This window comes from Chrysemys picta, chromosome 7, assembly GCF_011386835.1.
Source record: "Chrysemys picta bellii isolate R12L10 chromosome 7, ASM1138683v2, whole genome shotgun sequence".
Lineage (NCBI taxonomy): Eukaryota > Metazoa > Chordata > Testudines > Emydidae > Chrysemys > Chrysemys picta.
The window spans coordinates 98,256,365-98,270,300 of NC_088797.1; the positions used below are offsets into that span (position 1 = coordinate 98,256,365).

Sequence of the window (13,936 nt, forward strand, 5' to 3'; positions counted from 1 at the left end):
CCATAAAAGTGTAACGACCCTCCATTGTTGGCCCTATGTCACTACTTCTTGGAATTTCAGTCCAGCAAAGACAGCAGAGAAAGCAGATGAGCTCCCTCCCCCCTCCAAAAAAGTGCAGTTTGCAGTCTATCATACATACATACATATAGAAAGTTACCAATTTCAAACAGAATTCATAAGCTGTACATAGATTCCCCAAACTGTCACTTGTGGTTAAATTAGAAACGAGAATAGCCCCATTGAACTTAGATTTCTTAGACTGTGAGCTTCTTAGAACACAGAATGTGTTTCATGAATGTTTGGAAAGACCTAATGCACAGTAGATGCTACTGTAGTTAAATAATAAATGTTGTTTGTTTTTCAGAATAAAATGGTCATACATTAGTTTGAATCTGTTTCCTTTCTGAAATAAAAAAAAATGTCACACAAAATAGTAAAATATATAAACTTTCAAGTATTACAGGTCTATATTTTATTCTGGTTTCTCTAGGATATGAAGGAAGCTCATTTTCTCCTAATCAGAGAGCCAGCTTTTTTTTTTTTTTTTTTTTTTTTTTAACTTTCTGTGCAAAATGTTTTGCTCTTTTGGAGATAAGAAAAAAAAAGAATTCTGGATGATGGGTTACTCTGAGTTATGTCACTCAAAGTTCAGGGATTTTCTGTCTCTTCTATCATGGAAGGTACAACTAGGTTTGAAGGCTATTTCATTGTTCAGCACTTAGATACTATAGTGATATGCATTATAGAAATAATATAGATAGGCAATGGAAACAAAACAGAAAATTTGCTTTTCCTGAGGATTACTGTGTCCATTTAGATTAATTTATCGAGCAATCCTTTTATGCTAATGTGGATATTTATCATATATATCACATAATTCTGTTAATTTGTGTGTATATGGAACTGATTTTCTTGATGAACAGCAGAAATTAATACATGACAGTCATCGAGATCTTGATGTCTTGAATGATGAAAGTAGTCCTCTGCTTGACAGTGTGGAAGAAGTTTTATTGCCAGATGTGCTTGAAGTGAAAGCTGCTGAATATGAATGCAATGAACTGCAGATTAACAAGCAATGGGAACATCTTTTTGTGCCAAGCAGTTCTCCAGGTATTGTGCCTTTCATATAAAATTAGGAAAATTATTAAGTGTATGATGAATGGCATTAGTATTGTTAGCATTATGGCATGTGCAGTTCTCAGGGTGAATTAAGTGAAGATAAAGAATAAAGTAAACTTTCAGACCCAATATTGAATCCAGTCTGCAGATACAAATGCAGATAGATCTGTATCTGTGCTCTAGTCTAGTAGCTCTGGCATTTGAACTAAGATAAATTTTACAAAAAGCAAAAATTACATGACAAAAATGTGTAATTATTTCATAAATTGTGCAAATAAAGGAGGGTATGTGATTCAGATGCTTAATTGCAACCATCTACCGTCTTATCTCTCAGCTCATATAATCTAATCATCTTAACCATCTGCCACTAGCCACATACCTTTTTATCTACATTAACCCATACCAACTTATCTATTGCCTTAACTTAACTGCAGCTTCAGTACATATCTCATGGCTGGACAGAAATTGCCACCATAGCAGTTGACAAAATGGACTAGAAGAAGATGGGGAGAATTTTAGGAAATTGTAGTGATCAGCTAAAACGTTAAATCGGTGTTCTTGCCAGAAAAAAAAGTAATTATTATTTATACAGTACCAAATGTGTCATATTTTAGGTATTTTAAAGACAAATAAGAGTTAAAAAACCAGTCCCCAAAATGTTACAAATTATACAATACTAATCTAAATTACTAAATTTACTAATCTAAACTACATATATTTAATAATGAGAATTTTTTTTAACTTTGAGGGATTTTTTTTAGGGCTGTCAAGCCGTTAAAAAAATGAATCGCAGATAAAAGAAATGTAGGGGGGAAATCTTAATTTGATTTTTTAAAAAAAATATTTTTATTGGAAGTATAGAGTACAATAAAATTAAGGAGCCTAACCTTGCTCCCTATGAAGTCAATAACAAAGCTTCCATTAACTCCAGAGGGAGACGGCGTACTGATATGTCCAAGACTGTATAGAATTTAAGAATAATAAACAGAGCCAGATGATGATAAAGATTTTAGAGTGGTAGCTGTGTTAGTCTGTATCAGCAAAAAGAATGTGGCACCTTAGAGACTAACGAATTTATTTGAGCATAAGCTTTCGTGGGCTAAAACCCACTTCATCGGATGCATGCCCACGAAAGCTTATGCTCAAATAAATTCATTAGTCTCTAAGGTGCCACAAGTACTCCTTGTTCTTTTTAATGATAAAGGTTTCTTTTAATAAATCTCTGATCTCAATTAGGGCCTAGATAACCAATTAATCTTTACTTGCTAGAGGAGGAGAGTAGTCGTGGACATAGTGAGGAACTGTGAGGTGTGTGCTCTGTCAAGAATAGGGTTATGGTCATCTTGCAGCTGATTTAACGAGGGAACTACAGTACAGAGGAAATAAGGCAATTTTAATGTAAGTCAATGAAAGCTCTAAGTGTTCCCACCTGGAACAGTTGTAACAACTTTCTAGTTGTTCTGATTCCAGTTTCCAGTTTTGAGAGTCATTGGTTACTATGTTCTTGTATTTTTATGTTGTTCCACTTAGAAGCCTGGGAGGTGATGTTAGGAGATAATTGGAATAAATTAGGTGTTCAAAACCAGATCCTCATATTTTAGGTCAGATTTAGGTTGGAGGGATACCCTGATTCTGGAACATCCTGTATATGGGCCATCTCCTCCTCCAAAAGCATCCAAGCATCTACTCCTAATACTGCCACCAACTCATCATCCAAAGCCTATCAACATCAGTAGAAAAACTTCCACTGACATCAGTTCAGAACCTTTGTGGTCTTGGGCTAGTCACTAAACTTGTCTATGCCTCAGTTTCCTCATCTGTAAAATAAGGATAATAATGCTCATCCTTGTGTATTTTTTATATGCTCATATGAAATGTGCTATATAAATGCAAAGTATTTATATATTAGTAGTAATAGTAGTAATATTAATTCATAGATGTGGTTCAGCACAGGTAACAACAGCAGTACACTTCCTCACACCGCACTGCCAAATCTTTCTTAACCCTCACCTGAAGGAGTCACCCCTTAGGTTGAGAGGGTTGTTCAGTCACTGTGCCACCTGACTCCTTGGTAGCCTTCTTTTCCAGCAGTAAGAAAGCTGACAGGATTGGGAACAGTCTGATTTTATCAGCATTACTTATATGACTTATGTTCTTGTGTTAGAAATAGTTATGGAATATTACTTACAGTAGCATCAAGAACAATCCTTTTGATCACTCTTTCGCTTTATGCTTGCAAGTAAAAATAATTAGACCAGTACAAATACTTGTTTTTTTAAATTTTAGTTTTACATTTTATTTGCATCACTTTTAGCTGAAAATTTACATGCAGTAATTGTTGTTCTCAAGTGGTTCACAGCTTTAAACTACCAAAAGGCATGATGCCACGCATCCTAGAAGATGAAGGATTGTATATTCCAAGAAAACCAGAAATTTGTAGGAGAAGTTATAATAAAATGGAAAATCGTCTTCTGAAGCAAGAAGGGGTAAATATATTGTTCTATTAAAAGCTAAAAATGTTGTAAGTAAAATGTAAAATAAAATCAGTAAATTAAATGTATAGAATTTTTTAACATGTCATACATATATTGAACTTCTGAAATATTTCTAACAAGGGCAAAAACTGGTTTGAAGAAAGTGGGGAAATAATTTCATTACCTTCTCCAATCAAACAATCACGAAACTTCAGAAAAAGTTTTCCTCTTAAGACTGGTCCAGGATTAAAGACAATATACAAGAAGGTCAGCTATTACTACTTTTTACAGCTATAGTTATTCAGGGGACTTTATCTAGACAATGTAACAAATACATGGCAAAATATTTCATTAGGCAGTATTCAAAGTCCCTTTCGTGGAGTGTCAGTACCAAGAATGGGTCGGGAAGGGGTGATAATATTGTTTATATGGAACCATTTGATATTGCACAGACTGTTCATCACTTAATTGAAAAAATCGGAGAAGTCTGTGCACTGAGGATTCTACTGCATTGTTACCTTTTGACCTGAGCAGGTAGCCAAAATCTGGTTGTAGCAGGTTGTTTCCATTAAGAGGAGAAGTTAATGATAGAGTGAGGTATTTCTTCGATGCAATCCTATTTATTTACCAAATATGTATATAAAGACCTGTTTCCTTGAACACAGATGGAATCAAGCAGCAGGAGGTAGTAGTTTCTTTGCTCACTCTTCCAAGCCCCTTTCCAGCTAACACATAGCCTGAAAGTGCTCTCTCAGCTTTTCCTCGAGCTCACACACTACCAGTTCTTGCGTGGCAATGTCCTCAGCTTTCAGCTGCCTTCTTTCTCAGCTTCTCTGGTGTTGCTGCTGCTGCTTCTCTCTCACACACAGGCATATACAGTTCCACCAGTTAATGCCTTAGCCCTTGCATTTGCTTTATCAGTCGCCAGGGAAACCTCTTGGGTCACATGGTTACTCAAGCCTTGTTATGTATCCATATTTTGGGTGATACTTCTATTGTTTCAGCTATCTGGTTGCATAAAGTAGCTCAATTGTTTTTTATACTTAACCTGAATGAAAGATGGTTGTTACACTAATCAATTTCAGTGAGGCTTAATGCAACCCATAAGAGTATATAGTTTAGTCTGAAATGAATGTATTTTAATATCTTCCATTTTTTCTTGAATATTTATAAATCCAATTCTTTTAAGAGTAATTTAATCCAAGCACACAAAACCGACCTGCCACTCTAGTTAAGGCACACATTTGGCCTCTTTGAGCCTGTGGCATTCCCATCCAGCATCAGATAAAGTGTAAATACTTTGTATTAGGTCAGATTTACCCTTTTTCTTGGATTTGGCTTTTTGGTAACACAAATAACAGAACATAAACCTCATTTTAAGCTTTCTCCCCAAGCCTGACTGTTTCTAGAGTTCCTTGCAAGACATCCCTATCTTTGCCGCTCATTGTTTCTGACCACATGGTCATGCCCACTTCATATCTCGCCACAATGAGTCAGTAGAATTTACTTAGCTGCTTTAAGCATGGTTCTGATACTTGCTAACAAAAAGTTCTGTGTTCCTCTTTGGGACTGTAGATCTTGCTATCTGTTATACTTTGAGTGGTGGGTGGAGCAGGTTATCGAGTAGAGCAGCCATTCAGGGAAATCTTTGAACATCTTTGAGTGGGGGATTGGGAGTGGGCTCTTCAACAGCCCAAAAAGGATGGCATAGAAGGTGGTGCTGGGCATGGCCCATGTTGTGGGCTACTGACTACGATTATGCAGATCCAGTGGTCCTAAAATACCACTCAGTTACTGCAAGGAGAGGGGCAGGAGTTATTCCAACTCATAAACTAGACTGATAGCTGTAGAGTTGCTGCAGTGTAGCCTGACCTGCTGGTACAAAGGAGATTTAAATTTTGCCCCATAACCTCTGTGTACTTCACTGGCATAAAGTCCAATTAGTTGGGCTTTTGGTAGGTGAAGTGAATAGCACTATGGAACTTCCTGCTTCTTCGGCTGAGGCACTGCCTATAAATATATTCAGGGCTTGTAAATCATCTGGCTCAAATAGCACAGTTGGCAGATTATAAGGTGCTTAATTTTAGGATAATTGGTTTTAGCATATTATCATGGATACAGAACATAGAACTAAGTTTTATTCCTGGCTCTGTCACTGACTTACTATGTGATCTTGAACAAGTCACTTAACTGCCCTGTAGCTCCACCTTTTTAAAAAAAATGGGATCAGTGAATTGCTTACCCATTTTTTATAAAGTGCTTTGATACTTGAGGGATAGTGTCATATTAGTGCAAATTCTATTATTACATCAGTACATGATTGTCTCCTTTCACATTTATTGTCTGTATAAGGGGGAATCTGTTGTTTGTCTGAGGCTGGCTTTAGTCAGAAAGTACTGCAGTTTAAGGTTACTACCATTTTGTTGAGTACCACAGACTGAAATCACTCTGTATTTTGAAACGAGAGTTTTGGATTTTGAAAGAAGAAAACTCTTACAGATACAGTTACTGGTAAGTAACACTGCCTTTCAACGTGGTATTTATAAAGATATGTGAAATAAAGACATTATTTTATTTTATTTTAAAACAGGCAATGCAACCTGAATTGGAAAGCTGCATCATAACTAAATCAGGGGGTCAAAGAGAACTTTATCAGCTAGATCTCAATATATCAAGTTTATTGTTCAGCCACCATCCTCTTTTCAGCCAAGAACATGTGTTGGCTGCTAGGTTGCTCCAACTTTATGAATGCTTTCAGAACAGACAACAGCATAATATAGCTCTCTTGCTATCTGAAAAGGTAAGAAAATGCTTCATGTTTTTAATGTGGACAGTTTCAAAATTAAAAGATGCACAGTTCAGGAGGGGATGGAAATGTGTATGTATATGTACGTATGAATTGTAGGTGGAGCTGTCAGCAAAGGCTATTCTTAAATTTGCCTAAAATTTTCCATGATAAGACCCTGTTTTCAGTTCCTTAGAACTTTGCCAAATGTAAACTCTTTGAGCTAAAATATTCTATGCTGGGTGTCTACCTCAGGTCAATTTTTTTTGTGGGGGTAGGGATAAAATTTCAGAAAAATGGATCAACCATTTCTGAGAACAAAACTAGTGAAAAATATTTTTTCTAATGTTAAAATGTTCTTATAACTGTTTCAATGAGAAACTAGCATGCCCCAACTTTGGAGCAGGGTAGCGGTCGCCCTGGATTCAGAAAGGTGCCTTTTGCTGTCCCTGTGACAATCCACCTAAATTTAGCCAAATGTATAAGTCTCTGTAAATTACTGTGTGTATATGCTCAGTAGAGTTTCATTGGAGGCTGGCCCTTAAATTCTCAGATTATATCTGCATGGAATGTACTCTGGCCCAGGGATACAGGGGCTGACCAGGATTCTTCCTGCAATTGCTTTTCCCAGTCACTGGGGACCACTGTGATGTAGAGCTTGAGAGCTGGAAGATTGTCTCTTCTGTGCTCTCAGTTCTCCCCTTGCTGGCACCCAAGCAGTACAAAAGAGAAGGGAAGAATTAGAAGGGTGAGGTACGATGTGGTGACAGGGCAGGCTAAGGGGTAAAGGCTGGGAGGGATAAGAGAAGAGAGGGGAGAGTTACAGTCTAGGGAAGACATGCATAATTGGCTGGCAACATTTTTGTGTTCATGGGAATAATTGAGACACTCCCCAATGTGGCTATACCTGTAGTTAGCAGCTCATTTTGCCAGCTGGTGAAACTAAATCTTTGCACTATAAAACATTTTTTCAAACTAATTCAGATGTGTTGGGTTATTGGCTTATGTGACACTGAACATTTCATAATTAAATAAGAAAAGATAATATAGATCTTTGCCCTAAAAGTTCATTTAAGAAAAATAGGGGTATATTCTCTGTTTGACTCACAAGGATTTATTAATGCGGTTAATATTTAATTACTATTAATAGAAGCCTTGTATGAAAATGTTCACTGATCAAGATGATGAAAAAATACCTCTTAATTTGGTTGCAAAGGTTCAGTCTCCCAATATGCTAGAAAGTCAAGTCTCTCTAAGTAAATATCCTCTGATTCAGATGCATATTTGATGTTGTTTACTTAGAGCCAGATTGTGAGCCCCTTAATATTGACTTCCGTAGAACTATACTGCTCAACATTGTGGCTAAGGGACTGACAATCTGGCCCTTTACCTTTACTAACAAAAGTACCAGGCTGTAACCATACTACACTCATGTGGAAAACCTTCAAAGTGCTAGAAATTCAAATTTCCACTCATGTAGTTGCTTCTCAATCATACCAGGATAAGAATGGTGTTTACTACTCCTAAACCTTTTGATCTCCCTTTAATATTTTTTTTAAAACAAAGTTGCCAAAATACACATCTTTGAGAAAGACCTGAATATGACATTTTGGGTTTTCTGATAAATAATCTACATTTTATAGTTTTCTGTAGCACTGAAAATCGAATACAAAAACTGATCAAAAGGGTCTGAATTAACAGTACAAAAATCAGAAAAAGTAAAGGTAAAGCTGCCATTTCATCTGTAATGGATTTATTTGTACCTTTCAGGTATGATTATGTTTGGTATTTCATCAGCATAATACATTAATATTTTTATTAGTTTTGCCGAATGCAGTAGGAACTTATCACTAATCAGCAGAAAAGTTTTTAACTTTTTCAAAACAATGTATGGGATTTTTATTACAGCTTGAAGCATTAATAAATGCTGCCAAAATAATAGAAAGTAGTTTGGAAGCAAGCCAACTGTGCAGGAAAACTTTAGATGACTACCAATGGCAAATAAGGTAATGTAATTGAAAAGAACCAAGCATATTACAACTACACTATGCAACTGTCAGTTCTGAGTTTTCTTTTGACAACTTATATCTCTATTCAATCTACTCCTTAGAATTCCTTAATAAACATCCATTTTTATAATGCATAACTATTGTAATACTGCACTATTTTCTAAACATACAACTACTACATTTTTTATGAGAACTGTACATAAGCTTCTGGATTTGTTTTTAAATATTAATGATAAAAGGCTGCTGAAATAGATTTTGGAGTTGCTTATATTTGGTTTAATTTTAAATTGAAAAAAAAATAAAATTCTTCATACAGTTCCTGACCTTAACTTGACACGTCTACATTTCCAGTATTTTCCATTATTCCCATTCCCAGCATCTATCATGACCAATTTAACTTCTTTTCCCACAGAGAGACAGAATTAAAACTACATTATGTGACTTTTCTGCAGGAGCTGATGCACAGTAGCAGTTATAGTGGTGAAAGTCTCATGGCATAGTATATTTAATATTTTTTTATTATTTGGTGATAACAGCATGCTCAGCACTGTACAAAGCCTAGAGAAATACACAGTCCTTACTTCAAGAATCTTATATTTTAGACAAACAGTACATTTCAAACACAGACCATAAAGCACCAGATGGCTTGTCTTTGGAATGACGTTGTGCTGTAGAACAGCCTCTTTCAAGTAACTGGAAAGTGTTCACTTACTGGAAACAAGAAAGTTGTATGATATGCAAATTATAATATAAATTTTTTGTTACGGTGAATGTGGAAATTGGATATAACAGAGTTGTTTGATATATTTAACAATATATTTAGCTATATCATGCCACAGAAATTCTATTTATATATTAGATATTCTCTTTCCTTATGCAAGTAATCCTATTGAAGTCTGTGGAACTACTTGCATGGGTAAGGGCAACAGGTGTCACTGTTCAAGGCTTAACTGTACCTGTGATGCTTCTCTGGGCTGTCTAAGTGTACCCACAGAGGTGCCAGGCCTGGTACTTCACTTCTCTTGGTGGAATTCTACAATTCTCCTACTCTTAGAGCAGGCCCAGGGCTGTATACCAACTTGGGTATGTCTACACTGCAATTAGACACCCGCAGCTGGCCTGTGCCAGCTGATTCAGGCTCATAGGTGTTTGGGCTCAGGCTCTAGCCTGAGCTCTGGGATCCTCCCACCTTATAGGGTCCTAGAGTCTGGGCTCCAGTCTAAGTAACAAGACTCCAGAGGAGTCTTTATTGTTTGCATCTAATAATACAGGAATTTAGTTTCTTTTTAGATATTTTTTCTATAGTTTGTGTAGTGAAAAGAGGCTTACGTGCCCCACCAAATCATGAGAAGTAGAAAGAAGTATGGGCCCAACCTGCAAAGTACTTGGATCCATATCAGAACCTCCCCAGAATTTATGGGCCATTTGGTTCTAGAGTTTTGGTTTGAGGCCATCTCTAAACAAAAATAGTTGATATTTATACAGAGGCTATTAGGCAGAAAGTAATACCACGACAAAGCAATCTTATTCTTTTAATCTCCTATGTAACACCCAAGATACTAAGCAGGGAAGTCTGACAGCTTAACAAATTTCTGCCTGAATATCTACAAACCAGAATCTCAGGTTACCTTTGTTCAGTCCTCACCTCAGTAATTATGGGTCACTGACAGAATTTTAAGGAACAAATGTAGAGAATAAGATATGGTTTCTCATTTTATTCCCATATTAATTAGTCACCATGCCAGACTTTTTTTTTTCCATATTTGTACAGTAAATCTTTTTGTATTCCAGAAACCTGCATACTGTTCTTGCATATTTTTCTTCCCTTTCCCACTTAATGCAGGCAAAGGACCAAATTCACATTGCTGTGTGCTGTATCTGAAAAAAATCTACTAGTGTATGTGGAAAGAATCGATGGAAAATGAATATGCAGATTTTAATAAACTAAATCTGTGCCTGTGAAATAAAGTATTTTAAATATAAGTGTTCTATTTAAAACTTGACGTTTGGCAGTATAATTATAGAGTCTCTGATTTTTGTTATCAGAGAATTAGATTATCTTTTTGTTATATATTTTTATTGCAGAGATACCAAGAAATTGTATGACCTAGAACAGCAAAAAGATATTTCTTTAATACATAGTATGTTAAAAGTCTGGAAACAAATAAAATCTGTACGTAGACAGCAAGAATATACAAGTACACCTGTAAAATTACAGTTTCAAAAGTAAGTTGATATGATATCCTTTCAGAGTGTCTTTGAAATGTCTTTAACTCTGTGTAAAGGAGTTATATTGAAATTGCCAATTTAAGATAACCTACCTCTGTAGCACATATTAGAGAGAGTATATTTTGTATACTGTAAGAATACAATAATTTTTCAAAAATATATACTTATAAGTATTAACATTGGTGATAATGAAAAGAAAGGAAAAGTTTAGATATTAAGTACCAAATTTTTGAACTAGAAGAGCAGTTGGGTAGTGGAAAAAGCTATTCAGTCAACTGAGACTCTCTCTGCTTTCTGGGTGCTGGTCTGATCTGTTCCAGATATAAGAGGAGAGTCTCCTCCCAGTCAAGATGTAAAATTAGGAACTGTAAATTCTCAATACAATTTTTCAAAGATACTTTATAAAAATGTAGCTGGATGCAATATCTCAAACACCATTAGAGGTGCTATATACACCATTCCAGTTCTTAGGCTGGAATAGCTGTTGCAGATAGCTGTGTTGGAGCCTATTGACTTTCCTGTGTTGGTTTGATATTAGGCTAGTTCTCATGCTGTCATTTGTACAGCACAAAGGCCTCCAAATTCATCAAGGGCCTCCATGATATTCTGTTCTGAGCCAAATCTGGCATATAAAGGGGTAGGACGCCTGTGGAGGACAGATATCAGTTGTCACTGTCCAGTGATTGTGTTTTAGGACTTCCGGGGGATGGGGGGAGGTGTCTTTTCCTGCTTTCATTGGGTCAAATTCAAAAATGATTCTCATAGTGAAGTTGATAGGCATTCGGAGCAGATGGTCTCTCACCTTAGAGAGGGTTGCGTGCATTGGAGAGAGTGGGACCTATTTAGTTAGAATCCAGATTTCTTGGGTTTGAGGGGAGGACTCTAACCCTAAGTTCCGGTTCCCTAGGTGGGAATACCCACACAGTCTGATTGTACTGCTGTTGTGTTTGGTGGCCCTTCACTCTAGATGCCCTTATCTAGTGCAACTAATACCGTATTTTCTGTGTTCTGACATTTCATTAATTGAAATGGACTTTCTATTAGTATATTTAGAAAGCTGCAGTCAATCAAAACTGCATGTGTTTCATAACCAGGTTTATATGGAATACAGTTTTGGAAAAGGACATTTATTTGGTGACTGTAGTGTACTTATAGTGTTGTTGTTAAATCCATATTTTCCTAGCTCTCTTATAAATTAGGGTTGTGGTTAGTTAAGGTATTGCCTGAAATTTTGATTGATTATTCTCTATCAGTCCTTATAAATTTCCTATTGTAAATTTTGTAATTCTATAATTATTTTATGGTAATGAAAATTGATTTTAAGAAGTTCAAATACAAGTATTGAGCATCAGTATCTTGAAAAGAGATAAACGAAACAAAAAGCATGGGTTTTGCCCTTGATGTAGACATCTCCCTTCCCCAAACATTCTAACTAAAGCAAATAATTACAAAAAGTGGCTGTTTTTAATTTATAATCCTGTTGATATCTTCCACGAGTTTCAAACTCTGGTGTATTGTGAGGTAACACTTTGAAGTATTTGTTCTACATTGGAAGATTATAGTGTGTGATCTAACAACTATAGCTACATTTTTCTAATTATAATATTTAAATGTTTTGTATCCATGTTTGAAGAAGGCTGACAAAGAAAAATAATGAATATGAATATAAGGCAGGATTAGCACAAGATGCTGAAAAAGACAGATGGCTGGAGGGAGAAGATAATATTGATAACCCTGACAATATTTCACAGACCTGGGGAAAACAGAAGGTACTTAAATTATGAGACAGGTTTTAAAATAATAAATACTGAGTGCCTGATCCTTCTCACATTGTAGCTAATGAGAGTTTTGTCACTCACTTTTATGACAGCAGTGTAGTGCTCCTTGATTTGCTAGAGAAAGCAACTGCTTTAGAATTGTGGAAATCATGGTGATGCTGTTAATGTCCCAGGTCCAGTGAAAATTTAGGTGGAGGTTTTCAAAGGGGCCAAAGGATCTTAATTGTATTTTATAGATATTTTATGATAACCAGTTTGAATGCAGGAAATTAATGCTTGTGCTAAAAAAGGTATGTTACAAAAAGTTAAAATACTGATACTGATTTCTAGGGATGTTTGGATTCAGCTCCTCCATTGGTGAGTTCAACACAACTTTCAGAGATAAAGGAATCCTTTTTCATACCACATCTCACTTTGACTGCAGAAATAACAGCAGTGTCCAAGTGTCCCATGTAAGTTGTAATTAGTAAATTGCAACATATTTATTTCTCTGCTAAGGTAGAATAATGATGATATGTATGTTTTAATTTCACATATCCTTAGAAATTAGTGTATTATCATTTGAAAGTAAATAGCTTCAAAATAATTCATTTAAATTAAAAATTTAGATGTTCGATTGTTTTTTAAAAAAAAGTAAATCTTATATTAAAATAAAATTTAACATATTAATACCATCATCCTTCAAGGAATTATGCACATGCTTAATCTTATGCAATGTGAAGTCAATGGGACTGCTCACAGTGTGTGAAGTTGAGCAGAGGCATGGGTCTTTTCATAAATGTAGGCTAAATATCTCTTTATTATGTACTCAATATTAATCTTTGATAGCAAACGTGCATGATTTGTATTCCCTTTAAATTAACCAATATGCTAAGCTTTTGTGTTTTTGTGATGCTACGGTAACTGTTGCACTTAGTCACCAGTTTGTTACTCTGAGTTTGATTATCTAGAATTAATTACATCTGTATTCTATTTGGTAATTTATAGGTATGAACAGAAGAGAAGAGCCAAAGTTCAGAGGCAACAGTATTTTATTAAAATATTTTACAATGAAAAACAAGTCTCTTGCACTTCAGTAGCTCCCCTACAGCTGGATTTTAGAGTAATGTTTCAGCAAATTTTTAGTATTCAGTTATTAAATTGGCCTGAATCTCTTCGATTGGAGGTATAGTAACGTAATTACTTTTGTACTTCATTTCTGTGCAATGTTTTAGGTCTGATCCCCAGCTTGCATTAAAATCCAGGGGAAGACTCATATTGATGGGTAGCTATAAGTCAGTTAGCCTGATACCAGTCCTAGGCAAAATAATGGCAAAGCTGATAGCAGGATTCAGTCACTAAAGAATTAAAGGATGGGAATATAATTAATGTCAGTCATAGTTTTATGGGAAATAGGTCTTGTCAAACAAACCTAATATTTTTTGATGAGATTGCAACTTTGATTGATTAAAAGTAGCAGTGTAGATGTATAATGCTTTGCAAAAGTCTGAGAGCATTCCGCAATATCAATAAGGCTCATGTTAAATGGGTTCAGAACTGGCT

At 35.6% G+C, this 13,936-nt stretch overlaps 1 protein-coding gene across 1 annotated transcript in view; it reads left to right on the forward strand.

The window, feature by feature from the left end:
- The window catches only part of CC2D2B (coiled-coil and C2 domain containing 2B), an 88,306-nt gene that overhangs the window by 15,230 nt on the left and 59,140 nt on the right, over positions 1–13,936 (forward strand). The window contains exons 7-15 of the mRNA XM_065553625.1: positions 924–1,110; positions 3,469–3,605; positions 3,735–3,860; positions 6,184–6,393; positions 8,287–8,384; positions 10,473–10,613; positions 12,250–12,385; positions 12,725–12,846; positions 13,382–13,559. Of these exons, the coding sequence (XP_065409697.1) occupies positions 924–1,110; positions 3,469–3,605; positions 3,735–3,860; positions 6,184–6,393; positions 8,287–8,384; positions 10,473–10,613; positions 12,250–12,385; positions 12,725–12,846; positions 13,382–13,559 (1,335 nt within the window). The remainder of the gene's footprint in view (positions 1–923; positions 1,111–3,468; positions 3,606–3,734; positions 3,861–6,183; positions 6,394–8,286; positions 8,385–10,472; positions 10,614–12,249; positions 12,386–12,724; positions 12,847–13,381; positions 13,560–13,936) is intronic.